The sequence below is a fragment of the Phodopus roborovskii genome, unplaced genomic scaffold (genome assembly GCF_943737965.1).
Source record: "Phodopus roborovskii unplaced genomic scaffold, PHOROB, whole genome shotgun sequence".
In the NCBI taxonomy this organism is placed as follows: Eukaryota; Metazoa; Chordata; class Mammalia; order Rodentia; family Cricetidae; genus Phodopus; species Phodopus roborovskii.
In genome coordinates, this window is record NW_026126585.1 from 12074132 (window position 1) to 12099879 (window position 25748).

The window sequence follows — 25748 nt, forward strand, 5'->3', positions numbered from 1 at the left end:
ACTTTGTGCAAGATGGAACTTCCCCTACCGTTTTTTCAACAGAGCTCTTCATAAGTGCTTGCTAAATACATGCAAGTATGAATAAGTGAGAAGATAAATAAATGACAAAAAAAAAGTGGCCTGAACAGATGGTACAAGTAAAGATGAAACTTCCCAGGGCAGGAGAGAGGGCTTGGTGATTCAGAACACTGGCTGCTCTTTCAAAGGACCTAGGTTCAATCTCCACCATGCACCTTGTGATCCCCCAACCATCTGTAACTTTAGTTCCAGGGGGTCCAATGCCCTCGTAACCATCCATAACTCCAGTTTCATTTCCCCCTTCTGATCTCTGAGGGCATCAGATATCCACATGGTACATAGACATACATGCAGGCAAAACACACCATTAAAATAATCAAAAAAGAAGTTCCCTCTACGTTTTCAACATATTAAAATTTCATAACCAAGATGAATTTCCTTTCTTTCCTTCCTTCCTTCTTTCTTTCTTTCTTTCTTTTTTAATTGGTTTTTCAAGACAGGGTTTTTGTATAGCCTTAGCTCTCCTGGAACTCACTCTGTAGATCAGGCTGTCCTCAAACTCACAGAGCTCCTCCTGCCTCTGCTGGGATCAAAGGTATGCACCACCACTGCCTGGCTGTAACAAGCATTTCTTAAATATGATTTAAAGATATGGTAACTGGATCAAAAACAAAAATTAAAGTGAGTTGCTTCTGGATAATAAAACCAAGAATAAGAAGAGAAGGATTGGAGGATATATCTTTTTTTTTTTTTTTTTTTTTTTTTTTTTTTTGAAAACTCCTCTGAATTATTTTATGTCTAAATTCATGCTGGTTGATTTTTAGCAGGAAGTATCTTGATAAGATTTTAAATATTAAAATACAAAGTTACTAATTATTTTTCCTGGACGCAGGGTCTCATATGTCCTAGGCCAGCCTTAAACTTACTATGAGGCTAAGGGTGACCTTGAATTTCTGGCCTGCCTGCCTCCATTTCCTAGGTACCATGATTACAACTGTGAACCATCATGTCTGGTTTAAATGTTGCTGTAACTGGAACCCAGGACTTATTCATGTTAGGTGAGTTTTCTATCAAGTGAACTACATCCCCATCTCCAGATTAGTCAAGTTCAGAGCTACTGTTGAGTCAAGGTAGCATGATGTACTTTTGGCCCCTGAAGTTGAGTACATTCCTGTTTTCTTGCTGCCTTTAATTTTTAAATTTTGTGCTGAGTCCTAGTTACCAAATAGTATTGAACCAAAGCCAAGTGAATAAACAGAATCTTGAACTTTAATAGGGCAGTTGGCATGGACTGAACCTGGGCTGGCCAGGCCTTCTGCCTGGTACCTGAAGGTAGACATAAAGGGCCAGAGGAAGTCAATGAACTCTGACTTTCATGGCCATCTCTTGACATCAGAATCCCCATTTTGTGTATGCACGTGTTTCCTCTGAACCTGTGGAGATGAAGATTGACATCCACACTCACATTCTACCAAAGGAATGGCCTGATCTAGAAAAGGTAATGGTAACTAATGTGCTGGACTCTTTCTGGACCTTTCCCAGTGTCTCTCACACCTCTATTTATAGATCTCTCTCTTCTTTGGAGATGGAACTGAATGTCATCGTTCTTCGCTCTTGGGGGAATGATTTTTAAGTGACTTGGCAGCTCTAATTTCCTACTAATCAAAGGTGACTTTTACATTCATTTTGACAGAGCAATGGATCAAAGAAATAAAGGGGCTTCTTGGAGCTTTTCATTTCCCCTCACATGACACATCCTTTCAAATTTCTGGATGATTTAAGTCAAGCAGCTTTTCTGCCTTTTAAATAGTGTGTTCAGCTGCTGGAAAGACACCTGCCAACTACAGGATGGAAAGTCACGGTTGCAGCTAAAAGACTATTAAAAAAAAAAAAAAGGATGTGGTTGGTTTCCAAAATGTTTAAAATAGGTTCTGGAAGCAGCAGGAAAGCTTTGTGAAATTGTTTCAGTCTGTTTCAGAGCTCTGTCTGAAACCTTTCCTGTCTGATCTGTAAGCTGTAAATCCTTGCTAGGGAGACCGGGAAAGCAGGTATCTTAGAAATCCCCAGAGTCAATGACATGAATTTTTTGTACCATGGGTGCGTCTAAAGAGTGTTCTCTATAAAAAGAAAAAAAAAAAAAAGATGGGATGGACCTGCGGGCATGGCTCAGTAAGTGTTTGCCTCACATTGTGAGTCCTGGGCTGCATCTGAAGCTTTGAGGGGGGGGTGTATTCTCTGTGTGTCCCTAAGAATGGAAACTTCCCTTAAAGACTTACTTACTTCTAATCATGGGGGGTGGGGCAGAGACATCAGATCCATTATAGGGTGCTGGGAACAGAACTTAGGTCCTCTGGAAACGCAACACACTCTCTGGGTTATCTCTTGTAAAGTTGGTGTCAGTAGAATGAAGAAGACAATTAGTGTATTCCAGACCAGAAAGGAAGGAAGGGAGGGAAGGAGGAAGAGAAGCATGAAGGGAAGGGTACCAAAAAAGGAAGGAGGGAACACAGAGGAAACTTGTAACTCCCTAGAAGTTAATCTGGGCCAGTATCTGGATTTAGCCAGTCTTTCCTATTCTGGAGTACTTTGTGTTACCGGTAATGTTTCACCTTTACTTTATTTAAGGTGGTAAAAAATTAGTTAACACAAACTCTAATTAAAAAGTGGTCCACCGTGCAAGCAAATTTTCTTCTCACTCTTACCTCATACGAAAATGCTAACCTCGGGCTTAGGGTGTAGCTCGGGTGATGGAATTGCTCGCCTAGCATGCACTGGATTTGATCTCCAGCACTGTATTAAACTGGGTCCGTGCCTGTTGTCCCAGCATCAGGAAGTGGAGGCAGGAGGATGAGATGTTCAAGGGTATTATCTTCTATTACAAAGAGAGTTGAAGGCCATCTTGGCTTATATGAGACCCTGTCTCAAAGGGAGCGGGGATACCCTTCTGATCTCAGGCATTTCTCTGACCATTAGTAAGTGAGCTGGGAGGTAGAAATAAGGGATTGAAATGTGGGAATAGTGCTGAGCTGTCCGAAAGCCTATCCCATCGTAGCCGATGAAAACAGTGAGCCCGGCTGACCTCACACCCGCAGTGGAGCCTGTCCGCTTGGGAACTTTGTGTCCTGGCCACATCTTATAAAGGTGTAAACAACACTCGGTGATGTTAATGATTTTATGAAAGGAATGTCCTAGCCAATTCCCAGGAGCCCTGTAGAAGCTACTGGCAGTTTCTTTCTTCTACAGTACTGTTTTCAACCCCTGGCTTCTGAGGAGCCATCTGATGAACACTGCATTGAGTAAATTATGTATGAAATGTATCATACTCCCTCACCTGATAGTTTTAGGAAAACACAAAGTCACACACACAAATTCGTGACAGCCCTCGATCTAGCAGAAGCAAGGAGTATTAAAGGAAAATCACAGATTTTCTCTTGGTTTGAACCTCATAAAGCAAACAGGCAAAAAGCCACATTAAATGCCCAGGGCTCCCATGGTGGTCTCTACTCTGAGGCTGCTCAAGTGCTCTCCACTCAAGACTCCTTTCTACCGAGAAAATTTTATGTCACCCAAGATATACTAGTGTATAAGAGAGGTATGCAAATCTTACTGAAACCTACCTTAAAACAATTCTCGAGTATGTATTAAGGATAAAAAAGCAAAATTTCATTCTAGTGAGATGATCGTGTTTATTTTTACATAAAGAATGAAATCTTAGCTGAGCGTTCAATACTGCAGGACATAGGACATGTTCAATACTTTACAGAATTGATGGAATTTTGCTCCTATAACTGTCAGTGCTGAGAATGCTATATCATATAAATACATTGTATAGAAAGGCAGAAGCGTGTTTTAGGGCCATTCCACAAAATACTGGGAATTCTGTCCAAATTCCAAGCCAAAACTCTCCGAGCCGTGTTATGAATTTCAAGCCAGCAAATCAAACAGTAAGTTTTGTTTGGTTTTGTTTTGTTTGTTTTCTGAGACGGGGTCTCACATAGCCCAGGGTGGCCTCTCTGTGTACCCAGGGGTGACTTTGAACTCTTGGCCTTCCTGCTGACTGCTGGATTAGAGGCATAAACCACCTTGCCTGATTATACGATGCTGGGGACCAAACCCAGAACTTGGTACGTGCAAGGCAAACCCTCTACAAATTGGGCTACATTTCCAGCCATGGAACGGCAACATTTAAAACTAACACTCTAACAACAGTGCAGTCCAAAAACTATACTCACAGGATACTTACAAGCTGAGGAATGGCAGTGGGAAACTACTGAAAGTCTTTGTTTTCCTTAATGAGTCCACTGTGCTTCGCTAAGAGCCAGAAACTGTATGTACAGCACTCAGTGTGACTGATTGCATACAGTAGTCTCAACCCTATTTCCGGTTGTGTTCCTTGGCATAGCGCGGTGTGACAGCCAGCACGGTGCAAAGTGCACAGGTTGTGTGTTCAGGACCAAGGCTTCAGGAAAGTTGCTCAATGCAACATGGGCACAGACTGCCAGAGCCACCTCGGATTCATTTCACATTTGATGCTGAATTCAATTTTTGATCATTGAATGCTTTGCTCTTACTAAATTTTTCACAACCCCCATTTAGTGATCACCACACAGGATCCTGACTCCGTGTCTAAGGAGTGAGTTACAGAGGACCCTACCACCACCTGAACTCTCTTTGAGAGAGTGGCCAGCATGACCAACCCACCTAGAGAATGTCACGCCAGGAGGGGTCCAAACTCTGTGGTCTCTACCTCATTCTCATTGTCTAGATGGGAATCTTGAAAAGGCGCAGAAAGTTCTGTTGTCTAAATGTTATGTCCTCTCAAAATTCATATATTGAAACCCTCCCTTGCAAGCAAAAGGACACGGCTTCGGGAAGCAATTAAATCTGGGTGATTCTCATTAGACGGCCCAGAGGATGTTCTGCACTTACTTCTTGGTGTGAGGGTCGGCAGGAACCAGAACAGCCTCTTACCAGAGCGCAAGTCTGCTGTCTCTTTCATTTTAGATACCCCAGCTTTCTGAATCTATGAGAAATGAATGTGTAGAAGCGTCGGGTGGATGGTATTGTGTCCGGGTATCCCAAGGGGACTACAGCAAAATGAGCTGGGAAGGAATTTTCAGTTCCGGCCACAAATAGGTACACTGCGCGAAGACTCCAATATTACATCCATTCTTTCCCTTCCCTTCTCCTCCTCTCTCCCCTACTCTCCCTTCCCCAGATAGGGTCTCCTTATGTAGCCCTGGTTGGCTACATGATCCTCCTGCCTCAGCTTTCTGAGTGATGCATTACAAATGTGAATGACCGCCCAGCCTCTACTTGAGTTCTTACTGGGGGATCTGAACTTAAAGCCATTCTTCATAATGCGCTCTCAACAGTTTAAGCCAAAGCGCACAGTTTTTGGGTAACACCCTCTCTGGCATCCTTGGGGGGGGGTGATCATTTTCTCACTAGGTCCCAGTAAAATCCTCCATCTGAGCACAGGCGGCTGTTTGCAGCTAAGTCCTGTAAGTAAAGACCCTCCCCTTCCCCATCTGGGACAGCCTAGAACAGAGCCTGCTCTTTGCAGGGAGGAGAAAGCTTTCCATAGTAGACTGCCATGTTCTCACCTCCCTTTCCTGCCTCCTATCCACCAAGCCTATCTCTATGTGAAGCAGAGAACTGGACATCTATAGCTAACAGTTTCCAGGTGCCCCCATCATCTGGACCCTAAAGGCATTTTTTGAACTGCTTTTTAAAAAAAACTGAGAGATAGAATCTGGGGGTACATAGATGTATGTCCTGGAAACTTCTTAAGCACAAAACAGAAGTGCACATCCAAGCAGAAGTCCTGGCGGCTTTTTCTACCACCCTCCCTCTCATCTCACCAATCCCACTGAAACAGTGGGGGGTATTTAGTCCCTTGAAGTCTCCCAGGATGCGGGCAGATAGAGGCCTCTTCATAAGAATGACAGCAATATTAATTAGTCATAACTCATTGGACCTCTGGAGGTTAAAAAGGAATGCTGAGGGGTACCTGAGTTCAGTGCCCAGAGCCTGTGTAAAAAGCCAGGGATGTGACATGTTCTGCTCATCCAGCACCAAGCAGGTAGATACAGACTGACTGGGGGTGTTGACCAGTCGGCTTAGCCTAACTGGTGAACCCCAGACCAATGGGAGAACCTGCCCCGGAAAACAAAGTGGATGGAGCATTAGATGTGCACATGCCCCTGACACATGTATACTCACACATGAGCACACGCAAATACAGAAAAAGATAGATGGCTCGATTTATATAAAGCACCACAGCATGCGGAATTAGGGTCTCCATTATTAACCCAGCTTAACAGGTGAAGCACTTGATATTCAGAAATGAACCCAGAGCTTTGTGGGTCTCCCCAGGGCAATCCAACCCCACCCAGTGGAGAAATCTGGCCCCAGAGATATCACTATTGTTGTCTGTTCCTCAGTGTCCCCCTTGACACCAAGTTCCTCCTCTACTTCTCCTGCTCATATAAACCCACAGAGGGTGCTTTGTCGTGGGGTCACACACAGACATTTCCCTGGGAGTGACGGTCAGCCAGTGTTGGCATAATTAGACTCCAATGTCCCTGATTCCCTAAAGGATGGGAGTGAGGTAAAGGGAGATGTACCAGCCTATCAATCAGAGTAAAATGAGTTGGGTTTTTGTTGGTTTGGTTTTGTTTTTGTGACGGTATCACATATATCCTAGACTGCCCTTGAACGTGCTATGTAGCTGAGGATAACCTTGAACTTCTGATTCTCGTGCCTCTACCTCCAGAGTTCTGGGACCATAGGTGTATGCCTGGCTATACAGTGCTGGGGATGGAACCCAGGTCTTTGTGAATGCTGGACAAGCCCTCTACCTACTGAACCACAGCCCCAGCCCCTAGAGTGTGTGTTAAAGTGGCATTAACCGTGGCAGAATGTCATTTGACTTCAGTTGTTTCTGATTAGGGATCATATCTTAGAATGGCTCTCTTCTTCTCACAGTTTCTCCAAACTTTCCAACGGAACAATGAAAAGAATAAGCCAGTACTAGTTTGTTTGGGAATCTTAAGTGTCTTTGGAAGAAATCCTATCTCTTTCCAAACCTGCCTTTTCTTCTTTAATATTAATAGACACACACGCCCCAACCTCCTCTACCTTGTGCAACGAAGGAAGAAAAGAACAGAGTCAACACATGTGGGATGATGATTAACTAGTAGTTATAAAGAACTAGTATTTGACAGATCTTTTGTCTTAACTTGCTGACGGTGATTTCAAACAGGGGTAGGTCAAGAATTCTTTTCTTTCTTTTTTGTTTCTGGGGGGTGGGGAACGGCTCTGTGTATCCCTGGCTGCCCTGGAACTCACTCTGTAAGCCAGGTTGGGCTGGAACTCAGAGATCCACTTGCCTCCCCCTCCTGAGTGCTGGGATTAAAGGCATGTGCCAGCACCACCTCGCTATAGTCAGGATCCTTAAGAAAGAAAATTTCGGTGGTTTAAGGGATGGATGACTCAGTCAGTCAAGCACTGCCTTATAAGCAAGAAGGCCTGAATCTAAACTTCATAACCCACATTAAAAGCAATCCATTAGCCAGGCAGGTGGATCTCTGAGTTCCAGGACAGCCAGGGCTACACAGAGAAAACCTGTCTCGAAAAAAAACAAACCAAATTTAAAAAAAAAAAAAAAAAAAAAAAAGCAATCCTTTTAATCCCTGAACTTGGGAGTGAGAGACAGGTAGGTCCCTGGGGCTTATTATTTAGCAGAAATCCTGTCTCAAAAATCAAAGTGGATGGTAGCTGAGAGGCAACACCTAAGGTTTCTCCTGCCTTCCACCCAAACATGCACCTCCACACACGTGTGCACAAACACACACATGCATTTTTTTAAACAGATAATGTGAGGAGGAAAGACAATGGACTCATGGGAGCAAAATCAAGTGGTTTCTGGGGACTCGGGACTCACTTTCCACCATGGGGGAAAATGCTTTGGTTTGATCTATAAGGGGGTAACTTTAGAAACAGTCATATGGTGAAGTCCACGGTGAAAGCTGCTTCCGTCTGGTCTACTGGGATTCCAAATAGGATTCCGTGGCACCCAACTTTTTTACCTGAGTTCTCAGGCTCAAATGCGAGTCCCCTGGCTTAATTTGCAGCTGAGCCTGTCTCCTCATCCTGTAATTTGACTCCTGGACCACTCTTTTAAGAAAGTAGAACACTTGTTTTGATTCTGCAGGAGTTCTGTGAGACATGCAATGAAGGTGTGAAGTCCTCAAGAAGTTAAAATACCACCTCAGATTTGAGCAAGGTAGCACATAACTGTAACCCCAAGTACTCAGGAGACTGATAGAGGGTGATGGATTCAGCCAGGAGCTCAAGGGAAAACTCTCAAACAACAATAAAACTCGCCTCCTCCTCCTCCTCTATCTCTCTTCCAACATACTGAGACAGGGACTCATGCAGCACAAGCTGGTCTCAAACTCCCTATGTAGGCAGTTCAGGTGACCTTGAACTCTAGATTGCCCTGCCTGGACCTTCTGAGTGCTAGGGTTGGAGGCTAGAACCCAGGACTTTGTGAATGCTAGGCAAGCATCCTACCAACTGGACTGCATCCCCAGCCCAGGTACAGGAGTTTTTCTTTCTCTACAAATACGTCAGTTTAAAGGAAATCTATTTAATGAGAATATTAAATATTTTGGTGTGGAGGAGGGAAGAGACAGAAAGATGGTGTTCGATAGGATAGAGTTTGGGGTCCTGTGCCTGGAGGGTGCACCTTGACTGATTAAGTCTAACCATACTTCTCCTCACTGCAGAGGTTCGGCTATGGAGGCTGGGTGCAGCTGCAACAGCAAGGCAAGGTAAGTTTCTCCCCACACATACCCAAGGGGAGCAGGGGAGCACAGTGATGATTTGCCTCGCTTAGCTATTTGTAGGCTGGGCATCCAAGAAACTCATCTCTTCCCTGCTTGCATTAATCTCACAGTAGGCAAGGAAGTAGCCCTTCAGTTTCTCAGAAATAGTAGGAAACATAGGAGTGACTTCAAACAGACATCTATGAAATAAAAACTAGAATTGAAACGCCACTACAAAATCTCTTTTTAACATTTTTAAAAGCTTTGCTGTATTTGCCCTGGAGCCAGTTTTGGCATTTACTACTCAGCCTCAAGGAAGTGATTGCCCTCTCTACAGATTATTACAGTATATTAGGACTAAACTAAGTGGATTGGTTAGGAGAAATCAGATGATGAAGATGTTGCATCAGCCCACCCTGCACTGTTACACAGATGTACTTACTTTCATTGCCCATATATTGCTTCCCTAGAGAGCCAGACTACTGTCTATCTCAAAGGTCTTTTCCAGTACGGATATGGCATTTTCTAGGCACAGATCGCCCTCCTGGGTTTCACAGCCAATAGTTCAGATCAGCAAGATGATGGATCAGACATCCTCGGTCACACAGGTAGAAAGGGCCTGCCTGTCTCTGTGTTCAGCTGCTGACATCTACACAGCACAACCCTTCAATAGCAAACACGAAAAGCAGGCGACAGAAAAGCTGAGCCCCATTAAGCAACTGGACTTTTATCACCATGCTGATTAAGGGAAACTCCCTAAGACGATATGGAGAAGGAACGTGTTCCAAACCATTCAGGAAAAGACTAATTCTGGTTGGGGAGATGGCTCCATCAGTAAAAGTAAAGGCCTTGCACTGCAATCGTGAGGAACTGAGTTCCATTCCCAGGGACACATGTTTAAATAAATAAATAAACAGACAGACAAACCAGACATGGTGAAATGTGTTTGTAACCCCAGCACTGAGATGGCAGAGACAGGTGGGTCCTTGGGGCGCTCTGATTGGCCAGCCTTAGCCTACTTGGTGAGTTCTAGGCCAGTGGGAAACCATGTCAAAAAAAAAAAAAAAAAAAAAAAAAAAAAAAGGAAGGAAGGAAGGAAGGAAGGAAGGAAGGAAGGAAGGAAGGAAGGAAGGAAGGAAGCCAAGGCTAACCTCTACACATAGCCACATGGATGTATTTGCCACCTGAATATTGACACTCAGAAACACAGGATCCACCCAAGCGTGCTGCCTCTGCTGATGTGGTCTTTCTGGCTCAGGAAGAAGCAAAGATGATGAAAGATGGGAAGGTCTTCAGAGTGATCCAGCAGAACTGCTGGGACCCGGAAGTTCGTATCAGAGAAATGGACCGGAAAGGTACTTACGGTGCGAAATGCTCTCACCGTTCGCATCCGCTGTAAAGCAGCACCTGTCCTTAAAGTTGATGATCACTTGATATGATTTGTGGAATGGCAACTTCTGATTCCCGTTTCCCTGCCAACCGCGCTGTTACAGCCTCTTTCGAGAAAAGAGGGCCATTGCAAGCCGTGCTTTTAGCGCATGGATCTGAAAGCTTCAAATTAGTTTCGAAACAAAATGGTATAAATTGATAACAGTGCATTTTATGACTTAAAATATTTCTAGTTCGGGTCTAGAAAACAGCTCGGTGGGGAAAGTACTTGCCGCACAGCTGTGCAGGTCTCAGCCAGATCTGCAGATGCCACATAAAGCCAGATGCAGTAGTGGCGGTGGCTGTAATCCCAGCGTTCCTGTGATGAGATGGGAGGCAGAGGCAGGAAGCTCACAGGCCAGCTGGCTGGTGCACTACAATCGCTGTGCTCCTGGGGTGAGATAGTAACTGAGACAGAGTCTCCAAAACCAGGGACAATGAACAAAGGGGAAGGTGAGGGCTGATACAGAAGGTTGTCCTTTGATTTCCACGTGCATGCAGTGGCACAAATGGTGCACACACACACACACACACACACACACACACACACACACACACACATGCTCGTGCACTCTTTTATCCTTATCTGTCCACTCCCTTCCTTCCTACAAGCCCCTGCTGGCCCTTTTGTTTTGTTTGTGGTCCACTGATTTTTAACCAGGACCCTCTGTGTGACCATAGATTTAGAACTATCCCCTGGAGTCTGGTGGGCTCACTATTGGCTACCCCAACTGAAGACAATAACTATCCGTCCCCCAGAATCTATCAGTATATCCCAGTACTTCAGCAAGGTGGCTACAACCCAGTGAGTCCTGCTGCAGCAAGTCAATCTGCGACTGAAGTTGACAGCACCAGTCTTGTGCAGGACCATTGCCTACTTCAGATTTTTGAGACAGGGTCTCATGTATAGCCCAGGCTGGCCTTGAACTCACTATATGTAACCAAAGTGGCCTAGCAGTCTTACTCCTTCTGTGTCCTCTTCTTCTGGAAGTGCTGGAATAGCAGCCTTGCACCCCCATGCCCAAGAAGAATTGCATTTTACAGGCCACAAAAAAAAGGAGTCACCCTGACAGCAACAAATAAACAAGAACTGTCTGGAAATCTGGAATCTGGTGGCATGCACTTTTGTCCAGGGGCTGTCTTGATAACCACCGTTTAAGCACATACCCAAGCAACATTCAAATCCCACTTTGCAGGGAGCTGGAAGCAATTCTGTGGGACACTCTTCAGGACACCTATGGAGCCTGGTTCTCAGCAAACACAGGAGTTGGGGGGCGGGGCTTAGAGAAGAAGGTGACTCCTATACCACTGGCAAAGAACAAGCTTTCACTGTAGACGGGAAGAGATAACAAGGGCCCAGCCTCTCAGGAGGACAGTGACACTCAGACTTGGCTCCCAGGGGTCAGAAGTTGTCATTCACATCTGCCCTTCTCCTTTGGTTTTTGTTATTTCTTGTATGTTCATCTCAGTGACTGTCCTTGAGGCAACAGTCATGCTCACTTTCGGTGAGCATTGTCTTTGCCCCTACACACAGTTCTAAGCACCTGACCCAAATTAACTCTTGGCTCCTACGATGACCCGGAGGTGGGCTCTCTTCAGGACACAGATTTTCAGATTCCCGGATCCTAGACTCTGGAACCAAGCTCTGGGGAAATGAAACTTCATCCAGGCCTAATTTAGGAGCTGAATTAAGGGGACTTGAGAGATGTACTTGTCTTGTGCAACTTACAATGGAAAAGTCTGGGAGGAAAAAAAAAAAAAAGATGGAGACTAGGAAAATAGATGGGAAGAAATGACAAGAAAATAGAAGAAAAGCTATCTGGGAAGACGAAAGAAAGGGTGAAGAGGAATGGAGAGCGATAATCAGGCGACCATGATCAAAATGCATTGTGTACATGTGTGAAAGGGTCATAATGAAATGCATTACTGTGTATAATCAATGTGTGGCTTTTTTTTTTTTTTTTTTAATGGTGGGGAAATGCCTTGCCTAAACTAAGTTTTCTCACAAGAAGAAATCCTTGGCAAATGGAGTCAGGTCATTTTCCTTGCATGATTAAACGTTGTCCAACCTTCTTCTCTCTGCGGAGCTGAGGGAGGGGGAGAGAGAACATACCCAAGGGAGGGGCAGTGAGGGCCAGCAGGCTGGGGTGGCAGCCGTGGCTTCCTCGCCCTGGGAAAGGCCTTCTGCTCAGTTTGTCTTCCTTTGTGTTCTAGGAGTGACAGTACAAGCTCTTTCCACGGTGCCTATCATGTTTAGCTACTGGGTGAGTATGAAACTTCAAACCATCTCCCTGGTGGTGACAGCTCATGTCCAGCTCCCCAGAAGGTGACAGACAACTTAAACCTTGAAACTGGTCCCGTCGAGCCCCTCCCCTAACAGTCCTCCTTGTTTGTTCTTGAGACAAAAAGCCCAGGATGGCTTCAGCCTTGCTTTGCCGCTGACAATAACCTTGAACTTCTAAATCCCCTTGTCCCTGTCTCCCGAGTACTAGGATCCAGGTAGGCTCCACTATGCCCTGTTTATACCGTGCAGGACTTGGAACCCAGGGCTTCTTCCGTGCCAGGCTGGCACTCCACCCTCTAAGCTACATCCCCGCGGTCCTGTATGAGTCAGCAGCATGTTCTCCCCAGAGTGCCTTCTTAGCCTTGATCTTGCTTTAGGACAGTAGCCAGTATGTGGCTATGAGACCCACATACAGATGCACCACACAGTTCAGTTGTAGACTGAGTGCCCACCGGAGCTCCTTTCTCTAGACTAACCAACCCCTGCAATGCCTTGCCAAATCGCTGATAAGCCCGTGCACTCTGAGGTAAGAATTTTGAAATAGGATAATAATGGCCAGCTATGTTATGCTTCCTCATAAAATGTACAAAAGGGGAGTGTTCTAGATCCCTTTCCATAAGTCAACAACTCACTTTTGTTTGTTTGTTTGTTGAAGACAGGGTTTCTTTGTGTGGCTCTGGCTGTTCTGGATCAAGCTCTGTAGACCAGGCTGGCCTCAAACTTACAGAATCCTCCTGCCTCTGCCTCCCGAGTGCTGGGATTAAAGGCGTGTGCCATCACTGCCCAGCAAATCAACAGTTCTCAAGCACTAAGAGCTTTGGGATTGAATTTGAGACGGTGGAGGGAACTTATGATTACAGAACTAAGAACTCGCTAACCTGGAGGTTACTATGGTTGAAGTGTGATCTGGGAGCAATGGCAGCACCATCTTACTTTCCCACCTGTATTCACAAATCCAGCAGGCGTGACTCGGGTCTCTACATTTCTGATTGCACCACTATGCAAAATAAAATGTCTCAAAACCTCAGTGTGGGTTTGGAGGGATAAAGTGTTTGTTTTGTAAGCACCGAGGACCCAAGTTCAATCCCAGAACCCTCATAAAGAAGTGGGTATGGGAGCCGGAGAAGTGGCTGCTCAAGCATGAGGACCTGAGTTCTGATCCCAGAGCCCACTTTAAAAAGCTAAGCGTGGCCACATTTGAGCCTATAACCCCAGTACTGTCGAAGCTGGAAATAGGGAATCGCTGAGTCTAGGGAAAGGGAAAGAAAATTGGGGGAAGGGAAATCAAGCCCATGGGCTGTGTCAGAGCCCACCGGAAGGATCGGGAGGACTGATAAGGACAGGACCAGTACAGAAGCAGGCCTGGTATCCTTCAGGGAGCCAAGATGGACCAGTACGGAAGCAGGCCTGGTATCCTTCAGGGAGCCAAGACAGTTAGCTGCCTTTGATGACAGCTTCGACACTGGGAAGGTCTTCAAGGTCTTTCTGCTGCTACCTCTGTCCATACGTCTTCTTCCTACATCGTAAAATCATTTACGGATGAATATTTTCAGCTAAGAGGCAATCCTGTTCGGAGTGCATGCCTAACCAAGTCGGTTTTCACTGGCATGGGACCTTTCCTGTTTTCACCAGGCCAAACCTAAGGATACTTTGGAGCTGTGCCAGTTTTTAAACAACGACCTAGCTGCCACCGTTGCCAGATACCCTCGAAGGTTTGTGGGTTTGGGGACCTTGCCTATGCAAGCCCCGGAGCTGGCCGTCGAGGAAATGGAGCGTTGTGTGAGGGAGCTAGGATTTCCAGGAGTCCAGATTGGCTCCCACATAAACATGTGGGACCTGAATGACCCGGAACTCTTCCCTGTGTACACTGTAAGTACTGCTGCTTTTGCTCAGACAACATGGCGGCTGCAAAGCCTTGGGCCACCAACACCATGCTGGTGGGGGACCAAGAAGGGACCGACCCTCTGGGAAAAAGGAACAGGACACAAGAGGCCAGTGGCGTTAGATGTAGGTAGCAGATATAGAAACCTACCAAAAATCCTACCAAAAGAGTGAGCCATTCTACAGATAGACAAAACGGGACACTTTCCAGGCCTGCCCTGGGGTAACTCAAATGAAATCTCTCTCTTCCTGTATCACATTGGCATGCCTTATCACTGTACACGGGAGCCTAAATGCCACCCTCATGGCACTTTACATTATCACACACACACACACACTCTTTTCTTTTTGCTGTAGAAAATTAATATTTTTCAAAAATATAAAGTAATTTTTAAAGAGACTTTAGAAATATAAAAAAAAAAAGCTTAAAAAGGAAGGCAGACACACAAATCATTCCACCCAAAGACAGTAACCACTGGCATGCCTCATTTCATTTAAAAAGCTTTGCATATCTGCATTTGTAACAAAATTGAAAATTTACAAACCATATAAGCATCTGTGTGTATGTGTGTGCAAGCATGTACATGGCATGTATTCTTATGTTTGCATGTATGTGGGCATACATGTGGTAAATAACACCGGGCATCTTCCTAGACTGCTCTCCACCTTAGTCACTGAAGCAGGGGCTCTTGTTGTTTGCCTGTTTCAGCTGGTTTAGCCAGCTTACCCCAAGGATCCCTTGTCTCCACCCCTCTAACACTAGGATTGCACGCAGGCCACCTAGCTTTTATGCGGGTTCTGAAAATATAAATTCTAGTCCTCACACTTCTGTGACAAATATTTTACCCATCGCACCACCTCCCTCGCCCAGTGAAGATCATCTTAATGAATGACTTTTTTAAAACTGCAGAGTATTCCAATGCGTTGGCATGTTTTTATTTAATTTATCAATCTTCAATTAAGAACCTTAGAAAGAAGTTAGGCATGGTGGTGCATGCCTTTAATAACAGTGCTCAGGCAAAAGCAGGCGGAACTCTGAGTGTGAGGCCAGCCTGATCTTCAAACTAAGCTCCAGGACATCCAGGACTACACAGAGAAACCCTGTGCCTCCAAACACTAAAAAATCAAAATCAAACAAACAAGCAAAGAACCTTAGGAAGCCAAGGGTATATTTTGGCAGCACATAACAAGTATGAAGTCTGAGGCCGGAATATCATGAATTTGGGGCTAGCCTAGGCCACAGAGTGAGTCTCAGGCAAGCCTGAGATACAGCGAGATCCTGTCTCAAAACCCTCAAAATAAATATAGATAGATAAGAAGGATGACAGGGTTAAGAGTGAGGGGGACATATACATAGGTATATCAATAGATGGGGAGATGATACATAGATAGGTTATAAATAGGTGATAGATAAATGAGAGGTAATAGAGACATATATAGGTTTTACATATATAAATATGAATACCATGAAAATTTGAGAAATTCGGATGACAAGCATATGAGTTTTTACTGTGTTACTGTTTGTAATTTCTTTGTTTAAAATATTTCAACCTTAAAACGCGTTCTCGAAATGGCACTATCCAGTTCCGAAGTACCCAGTTCCGCATCCCAGCATCCTCTCCACCACTCTCCACCACTCTTCCTTCGGAACATCCTGTAACTGAATGAGCCTTCCCTGGTGCCAGGATTTAAGGTTCAGTTGCATTTTTTACAAGTCCCACTTTCCTCTCACAATCATAAGGTATGGGATAGTTTTCTGTTATTTCCATTATAATGCAAAAAGCCTTAATGCTGATTTAAGTAGATGTTTGCAGACTCACCAGGCATCCCACTCTCTGTCACTTATTCATTTAATATTTATGGAGCTCTAATCACATGCAAAAAAAGTTCCATGTTTGTGACTATGGCAATTGCCCACCATGTGGGGAATTGCCTGTGATGCTGCCTGTAAAGATTTAATAATCTTCTGAACACTGAACTCACTGAATGAATTAGCAACAGAGGCTCAGCTGATGCAGAGAATGTTTTCTGGAAATTTCAGTGAGCTTTGAGCAAGGATTTATTTACTCATGTATCCAAGTTGCCTCAGCACAGTGTGAGAACGTCTTCAGCTACACATCATTTTTAGTATTCATCGGAACCAGATTTATAAATTCCTGGGGGCTCAGAAAGCAATAGCAGCCACTGGTGTGCAGAGCTCAACCCATCCATCACTCCAGTGAGACTGTTTGGGGGCCTGCCAGTCTCTGGGGGACTTAGGAGTCCATCCTGACTCCAGTTGACCCACGGTGTCCCTGGTTTGACAATCTATTTGTTTGGTTAGCAAGGCTGGCCTGCTTAGCTCCTCTCTAGCTTACGTCAATAACGTGCTCAAACAAATGGGGAGAACTGACAGCCAAGTTAGTGCTGTCATTTCAAGATAGTCCCCACACTCCGCAGCATCTGAATGCCCCCCTTTTCCCATAGGCCTCTCTTCTAAGTGAATAGACCTAGTAACACACTCATACAAAATTATGTCATTGCTGGTCTGAGCAAATATCAGCACCTGACCTGGGCACCTGACTCTACCACTCATCAGATGCCCAGACCTAATTTACTTGGGTTCTCTCTTCTCTGTAAAATGAGGCAGACATGAGTACACATCTCTATACATGTGTAACACACAGAGTGCATGTCTCATAAACAATTAACCCAGTTAGCACTTGTAAAAGATTCCTCTGTGTGTGTGTGCGCTCACGTGTGCGTGCACCAAATGTTGACATCCAATGTCTTCCTCGGTTGCTCTTCACCTTATTTTTAAACTTTATTTTATGTATATGGGTGTTTTGCCTGCCTATATGTCTGTGCACCACAAGTGTGCAGTGTCCTCAACGGCCAGAAGGGGGCTTCAGATCTCCTGGGACTGGAGCTGCAGACTACTGTGAGCCATCCTTTAGGTTCGAGGAACCAAATAACCCCTTTCTCATTGCTCTGTTGAAGGCGGCTGAGAGGCTGAACTGTTCTCTGTTCGTGCATCCCTGGGATATGCAGATGGATGGACGAATGGCCAAGTACTGGCTGCCTTGGCTTATAGGTTTGTGCTGGACTGGGGTTGGGAACATAGCATCAACTCTTGGGTTTTTCCAGTTATCCATGGGACTCTGTTTTGCCAGAGGAAGGAAGTGGGATTAGATTGAGAGTAATAGCAATGACCATTGATAAATGACCTGTGTGAGACCATAAACCACACAAGAAATCACATATTGAACTGACAATGTTGTGATGACAATTTCATATATGGAAAAGCTGAGTCTTGAAGTGGTTGGTCGTTAGCTAGGATGCACAGTTAACACGAGAAAATGGCATTTAACATCTACCAGACTGCAAAGGCGCTTTATTATACAGGCCTCCGAACAGACTCCCCAGGCGAACACCATGCCAGGTGGTATCGTTGATGATGTTGTTGCTTAGGCATTGATAATGATGTAAGCTGTTGTATCAATAGAAGGTCAGTTCCCACTGTCCAAGGTTGGGAAACCTTGGATTTTGGGAGACCTGGGCTTTCAACATAACTGTCATTTATTCCTCTCTTTTGCACTTTGCCTCCCACACTGGGAAAGGGAAACAGGGAAAAGCTCCATTAGCCCTGCCCATCTCTCATTATCAGCCCTAGTAAGAAAAGATGAGGGACAGATGTAAAACTTGGGGACTACAAGTGAAAAGTTTGCAATCCATAGCAAACCTCTTCACCTGACTGAGCTTCAGTTTCTTATCTATAAGAAAGCCGGTCTGTGTTAATCCCACAGATTCAAGGAGAAAGACCACCGACCAAAATCATCATGGCCAAATTAATTAAAGCAAGCAATTAATTAAAGCAAGCTTTAAAAAAAAAATCATGTGCATGGGCTGTCCCTAAACTGAGGTTTAAGAGATCAGCATTGGATGTGAGTGTTTGGAATAATGGATAATGGGTTGGGACAGCAGCCACGAGGATCGGATGGAGGTCCCGGGGTAGGTGATGGGTGGTGGGCAGATGGGGAAACAGAGACCTGTAGACGTGACTCATACTGAAAGCGTTATTGAGGGGAAGGTAAGAAAAGAGGTAAAGAGACATAGAGACACAGAGACAGAGAGTACAGAAGAGGGAGACCGGAAAAGTCCCGTCTGCCCTAGGGGAACAGGGAAAGAGAGAAGGAAAAGAAAGCATAAGTGGGCGGGGTCTGTCTCTTAAAGGATCCTTTGCACTAGTAGTCATGGAACCCTGGGCTGACCAGGGCACTGCCTGAGTGCATTCTGCCAGGTGACAGGGGCTGGCCGGCGTAATGCCTGTGAGGACAACAAGGTTTTATAGTTCCGAGGTAAGGGGCTTCCAAATAGAGGATTCGATGGGCAAAAATAAGCAGGGTAATGGGCAGAAGATGTACAATAAGTTAGTCATGACAGCCTCCTGAAACAAAGACATGAATGCAAGGAGGCCACACACGGCAGTCATAATAACAGACAGTAGGATTATAAGGTGGTTATAATAACGCTTGAAACAAAGACATGTTTGCCGTTTCCTGGAGCAGGCTGTACAGAGCCATTTGTAATTAAGGTTACAGGTGGGGCATAGCCAGTCCTTGAGAAACAGAGGTTTAATCATAAACAAGGAAGGAGCCTAGTTTGTCTTTACTGTAAGATGACATGTAAGCTTAAGATGGAGGCAGTCTGATCATCAGTCTGTATTTCCTCCAAGGTTTGATTTTGCTCTGACATATGTCCCTGTGATGGTTCTAGAGTACTTATCGAGGCCACTTCCTACCCACCCCCATCAAGTAACGAATTGTTACTTAATATCTTGGTGCTCAGTTGGGGAGCTGGCTCAGTACTTGCCACACAGCAGCAGAAGGAAGTTCAAATCTCCAGGGCCCACACAAAGCTGGGCATGCTTGTTTGTTCGCTGTCATCCCTGCGCACCTAAGGCAACGTGGGAGACAGAGACAGAGGATTTCCCAGAAGCTTTCAGGTCAGCTAGTCTGTGCAGTGGAAAAACAAAGACCTTGCTTCAGACGACGTCTGAATCACACCTAAGGTTGATACCATACATGTGTCATGGTACACTCCTATAATCACACACACACAACGCTCACAAGCCCATGAGCATGCACATTACAAATAAAAAGTCTAATTTCATTTTTTTTAAAAAAAGAACTAGTTTCTGTCCAGCTTTTCATAACTTTTACAACTCCCATAAGCTTATTTTATGTTGTAACCTTCCACATGGAGAAACAGCATTTGCATAGTCATTTCATCGCTCACTCATGTAGGGTGTGGGCTTTGATTTCCCTCCAGCACACCAGACACTGTACTGAGCATTTAGGACACAGACAGAACTGCCTACCCTCATGCATCTTGTACTTTGACTACAGAAAAAGAGACGATGATCGCTCAGGGACTTTAGTGGGCCGATTTCAGAATGGTTATGGCTGCAAAGGAAGTCTTAAGAGAGAAGAATTACTGGCAACCCATTTTGTAGATATAACTTGGGCACTGAATGTCAGGGCACATTCCTGTAATCCCCACATTTGGGGGGCTAAGGCAGGAGGATCAGGAGTTGTATGAAACTATGCCCGGGAAGATGTAAACAAGTGTCTACAGCCCTCAGATAGGGAACTGATTACACACCGAAGTATGGATCCCACCCAAGTCCAACGTGGGGAACTAGTGAGCTTATTGGGGTTACCTACAGGAGTATGGGTGAGGGGTTACTTACAAGAGCAGAAATGACTCAAATATTACCAAAGCCCACCCCACCCAGGATGGGTAACAACTCACAAAAGCTGGGAACCTGGAGTTTGCTGCACAGCCTGCAGGTAGCTGGGCAGGTTGAGTTGTCTCTTTCAGGCCTCTTCTAGGCAACTGTCTGAGAGTATCTCTCCGTAGGCTTTATTGCTTACATATGTTTAGGGAAGGGGCCTAATATATGCAGTCAGTTTCAGGGACTTCCAGAAGTTGCTTACCAGCTTAGCCAGCTTGCCTGTAGAATGAAGTGTGTTTTTACCCCCTTCCCTTGGAATAGCTTGTCTTTTTGTTGCTGTTTGTTTGTTTTTGTTTTTGAGACAGGGTTTCTCTGTGGCTTTGGAGCCTGTCCTGGAACTAGCTCTGTAGACCAGGCTGGCCTCAAACTCACAAAGATCCACCTGCCTCTGCCTCCCGAGTGCTGGGACTAAAGGTGTGTGCCACCACCACCCAGCCATTTGAATCATTTCTGAGGCAGCGTGGCCCCATGTTTCAACTCACTGACAATCCCCCAATGTAGCTGTTGCTCGGCAGCCGCTGTCAGGAAGATTCTTTCTGAAGTTTACAAGCCCTGAATCACGCAACTTTATCCTCTTCCAGGAATGCCTTCAGAGACCACCATGGCCATTTGCTCCATGATCATGGGTGGGGTGTTCGAGAAGTTCCCCAAACTCAAAGTGTGCTTTGCACATGGAGGTGAGACCCTATTTGTATCAGCTCAGATTGGCCTAAGGAAAGCCACAGACAGGGTGACTTAAAGCAATGGTTCTTGCCGCTCTAGGGGCTAGAAATCTAAGACTAAGGTGCTGGCAGGGTTGGTCTCTGGTGAGGGCTCTCCCCCTAGCACATAGAGGGTCACCTTCTCCCTGTGCTCTGCTGTGACCCTTTGTGCACTCATGGGTGAGAAGAGGACAAAGGACAGTACTTGAAGGGGAGAGATGGCTCTGGCCTGTTTTGTGTGCATATTTAGCCATGTCTATCTGTGGTGTGCGTGGGGTGGGGGAGGGCGCATGTGGAGGACAAGGACAACGGGGACAAGGGGGCCGATGTAGGGTATTGTTCCTCAGGGGCCACCCACCTTGTTTGTTTGGTTTTTTTCTAAGACAGGGTTTCTGGATAAACGGGGAGCTCCCCAATCTGGCTAGACTGGGATCCTTCCCTCTCCACTTCCCCAGGGCTGGGGTTACAGCTTGAGTACCTGATTTTTCTTCACATACGTTTGGCATTCAAAGACAGGCCCTCATACTGTCACGGCACAAGGATTCACTTTACCAGATAAACCATCTCCCCATCCGCTTTCCATTTGTGTATTTGTTTTTGTGTGAGTGAGTATTGAATCTAGAGCCTCGCCCAGCACATGCTAGGTAGGTGCTCTATGCCAAGCTACCTTCAAGCTTTTTTGAATTTTTAAGAAGTATTGTTGTTGTTAATATATCTACACGTACGTGTGTGTGTATGTGTGTGTGTGTGTGTGTGTGCGCGCGTGCACGCATGTATGCCATGTGTGCAGGTGCTAGAGGAGGGTGTCCCAACCACTGGAGCTAGTTACAGGTAGTTGTGAGCCACCCTTCATGGGTGCTGGTACCATGTTCTGTAAGAACAAGAACCCGCTGGCCTGCTTCTCCAGCTCCTTGAGTTTATTTTGAGACAATCGCTCACTAAGGTTTCCCAGGCTGGCCTTAAACTCAGTCTTTGTGATCCTCCTGCCTCTGCCTCCTTGCAGGTGGTGCCTTCCCCTTCACAGTGGGAAGAATTGCCCATGGATTCAACATGCGCCCAGACCTCTGTGCCCAGGACAATTCATCTGACCCCAGGAAATACCTTGGTTCCTTCTACACTGACTCCCTGGTTCATGATCCTCGCTCTCTTAAGCTGTTGATAGATGTCATAGGAAAGGTAAGTCGGGAGTCCCATTTGAATGGTTTGTGAAGAGCAGAAGGCTGAACCAGCAGCTTGCTACTTGACATGTTAGCCACTTTTGAGGAAAAAGGAAAGTTTGAGTTAGTAAAGCATCTCAAATATGTACTGTTATTTCTTGGTATCCAGAGGGAATTGATTCCAGGACCCCGAAAGATACCAAAACCCTCATATGCCTAATTGTTTCATATTAAGCGGTATAGTTTTTGGGTATAATTTACACACACCCTCCTATATGCTCCAGATTGTTTATAATACACGATGCAAAAGTAGGTGGGGTCTCCTTGGTGTTTATTATGTTGCTTAGGAGATAATTAAAGGGTTAAAGCTCCTATATGTTAAGAACAAATGCCATTTTCCAAAGTACTTTCTTCTTATTGAGGTATTATGACATAATCATACATGTATATGATGTACTTGGATCATATTTACTCCCATCATCCTCTCTCTCCTGTTTTAGCTTTTAGCTTGCTTTCTGTCGCTATGATTAACACCACTACCAAAGGCAACTTGGTGAGGGAAAAGGTTTATTTGGCTTACAGGCTGTAGTTCAGTATGAACTGGGGCAGAAGCTCAGTGCAGGGGCCTGGAGGCAGGGACTGAAGTCGAAACCAAATAGGACACTACTTACTGGTTTGCCCTCCCCGGCACCAGCTTGCTCACTGCCTTCCTTATAGACACAAACCCACCTGCCCAGGGATGGCACCGCCCACAGCGGCTGGGCCCCCTTTCACTGATTAACAATTAAGAAAATGCCTACAGGCCAGTCTGAGGCAGGCAATTCCTCAATCGAGACTTCCCAGGCATGTCAAGGTCCGCGTCAGGTTGGCAAAGGTCCAACAAGCACACTCCCTAAGTCCCACTTACTTCCCCTTTTTGATGACCCAATACACTTTGTTAGGGCTATTAGGGATGAGAGACCGTTTCATGTCTTTTCAATGCACAGTTGGTCGAATGTAAGCAGGTGCTGGGGAATGGTCCTCTGGGTGAGCAGTCACTGTTCTTAACCACTGAGCCATCTTTCCGGCCCCATAGAATTTTCTAAAAGTATCTGGAAATAGTGGAAACGGGAGCAAGTATGTAAGCAGGAAAGCACAAAGGAGAGAAGCCAAACGCAACTGCAAATCTTGAACTTTCAGCAAGGACAGAGGGGAGCTGGGCAAAGGGCCACCCTGAACAGTGTCCCGTGAACAGTGTGCGCTCTAGTGTTCTTGGAAATGGAAACATGAGACAAACACCACCCACAATGGGGAAGTTAGTCCCACCTTGAAATGGTACCCAAGGCAACACACACTGGCTAAAGACATCCAGTGAGTTCAGCAGGTAGTGAGCACGTGTGTGTGCATCCTGAGTGTGTCTCTCGGGAAAGGTAATGGTTCTAGTATCGTGTCTTCAAACTTGAATGACTATAATTTAGGCCTGAAAACCTAAAGTTTTACATGCCCTCGCAGGCTGGTAGACCCAGGACTTAGAAACTATATTCATTATTCTCTTTAAAATGTTAATGCTCCCCCAATTCTAGCTTCAGTCACACAGAAAATTCTCTTTTAAAAACAATCCCCAAGGCCAGGCAGTGGTGGTGCACGCCTTTAATCCTAGCACTTTCTAAGCAGAGGCAGGCAGATCTCTGTGAGTTTGAGGCCAGCCCGGTCTACAAAGCTACTCAGAGAAACCCTGTCTCGAAAAACAAAAAACAAAAAAAAAAAAAAAAAAAAAAAAAATCCCCAAATCAGAATGATCCTTTGAACTTTTGTTTATTTTCTAGGAGTGTTCATCAACTACTTTGTCAATAGTTGGCCTTTAGAGTTTTATTCATAATTTCTCATGAATTACCATTATTTTCTGGCCTTAAATAGTTTTAAATAACCTATATTTGTTGGGTAGGTATAACACAGTTTTTTATTTTATTTAAAAATATCTCTATGCAATATATTTTGGTCATACTCCTAGTAGATTCCCCGGGAAATAGACCCTTCAGCATTCAATTTTGGGGCAGCCTGGAGCAGATGCGATGAGCACTTGACATACCATTACCTGACCATTAGCAGTCTTGTGTATCCCAGGGAGCTCAGGTCAATAGACAGCAGAGCAACTCTCCATGCAAGGCCATACTTAGGCTTCCTCAGCCTCAGATTCCTCTTATGATTCACTCAACACAAGGAAAATTGCAGCTATAAGATAATATGTGAATTAAGTACTTTTCTTCTTGTTAGAAAATGTCTGACAAAAGCAACTCAAGGGAGAAAGGGTTTCTTTCGGCTCACGGTTCAGTCTGTCGTAACAGGGAAGACATTGTTGCAGGAGCAGAAGGCAGCCAATCAGGTCGCATCTACAGTGAGAAAGCAGAAAGAGATGCACGCTGGTGTTCCGCCTGCGTTTTCCATTTTATTCAGCTCATGGAATAGTGCTTTCCACAGTTAGAGTGAGTCTTCTCACGTCTATTAACCCAATCTAGAAACTCCCTGACACACATACCTGGGTACCTGAGTTTGAATCCCCAGGAGCCATATAAAAGCTAGATACATAGCATGAGCACATCTTTAATCCAGTGCTCAAGGGCCAGCTAGCCTGGTATATGCAACAGAAAACCAACAGAAAGACTCTGTCTGAAACAAGATGGAAGGTAAGGACTGACACCTGACATTAGTCTCTGGTTGTGTGTGTGTGTGCTCGCACACACACACACACACACACACACACACACACACACATACACACGAGAGAGAGAGAGAGAGAGAGAGAGAGAGAGAGAGAGAGAAACCAAATATTATAATCAGAAGGGATGAATTGCAGAACACTAGGAGATTGCTTTTCACATCTACTTTAGACTTTGGCTTTCTGCACATTAAAACAGGACAGGCTGCTTCCTAGAGCATATTTATATCTGAGAATGTCATCATGCTGGGAAGAGCAGAATCCCTAATTAGAAAATTAATGCCTGGATTTCATCTTCATGGTAATGTAGCTGCCGGGTGTAGTATAAGCGTGAGACTCTAAAATGATGTTGTATTTTGGAAATGTAAACAGCTTTAGTAAGCAGAGGAGATGAACCCCTGGCGAATGCCCAGCAGAGAGTTAGAGCAAGATCAGCTGCTGGCACAGATGTGAGGAGACCTAACTTTGTGTCTTTAGGGCTTCTACAGCAGGTGTGTTTGCTTGGCTTCATATATAAATGAATACATAAATCTAAAAATAGAGTTGGTAGTCTGTCATGGACTTTGAAACTGGGGTGTGTGTGTGTGTGTGTGTGTGTGTGTGTGTGTGTTGGACATCATGTGTTCTGTTGGATCACTCTAATTTGTTCTCTTAAGACAAGGTCTCTCACTCAGTCTGGAGCCAGGCTGGCAGCCAGCAAGCCCCAACCCTCCTCCTGTCTCTCCCTCCCACAGCGCTAGGATTGTAGGCAAATGCACAAACATGTTCCGGGGATTTGAACTCAGTTCCTCATGACTGGGCAACAAGGACTCTCTGAACTCTCTCTCTAGTCATCAACTACACATACATACATGTGCGTATGCATAACACAAGGTCTGACTCTGTAGACCAGACTGGCCTATAACTCACAAAGATCCATCTGCCTCTGCCTCCCTAGTGCTGACATAAAAGACATGTGCCACCAACACCCAAGT

The 25748-nt window shown here is 45.1% G+C and overlaps 1 protein-coding gene across 2 annotated transcripts in view; it reads left to right on the top strand.

The window, feature by feature from the left end:
• The first annotated feature begins 1343 nt into the window (after positions 1-1343).
• Positions 1344-25748, top strand: part of Acmsd (aminocarboxymuconate semialdehyde decarboxylase) — a 29439-nt gene continuing 5034 nt past the window's right edge. Inside the window, exons 1-8 of one of the 2 annotated variants that reach the window (XM_051203992.1) lie at positions 1344-1516; positions 8814-8858; positions 10111-10207; positions 12495-12544; positions 14197-14433; positions 17425-17518; positions 20803-20898; positions 21926-22098. In XM_051203992.1, coding sequence (XP_051059949.1) covers positions 1460-1516; positions 8814-8858; positions 10111-10207; positions 12495-12544; positions 14197-14433; positions 17425-17518; positions 20803-20898; positions 21926-22098 — 849 coding nt within the window. In that variant the 5' untranslated portion in view covers positions 1344-1459. The remainder of the gene's footprint in view (positions 1517-8813; positions 8859-10110; positions 10208-12494; positions 12545-14196; positions 14434-17424; positions 17519-20802; positions 20899-21925; positions 22099-25748) is intronic. The other variant, XM_051203993.1, reaches the window with a different exon arrangement.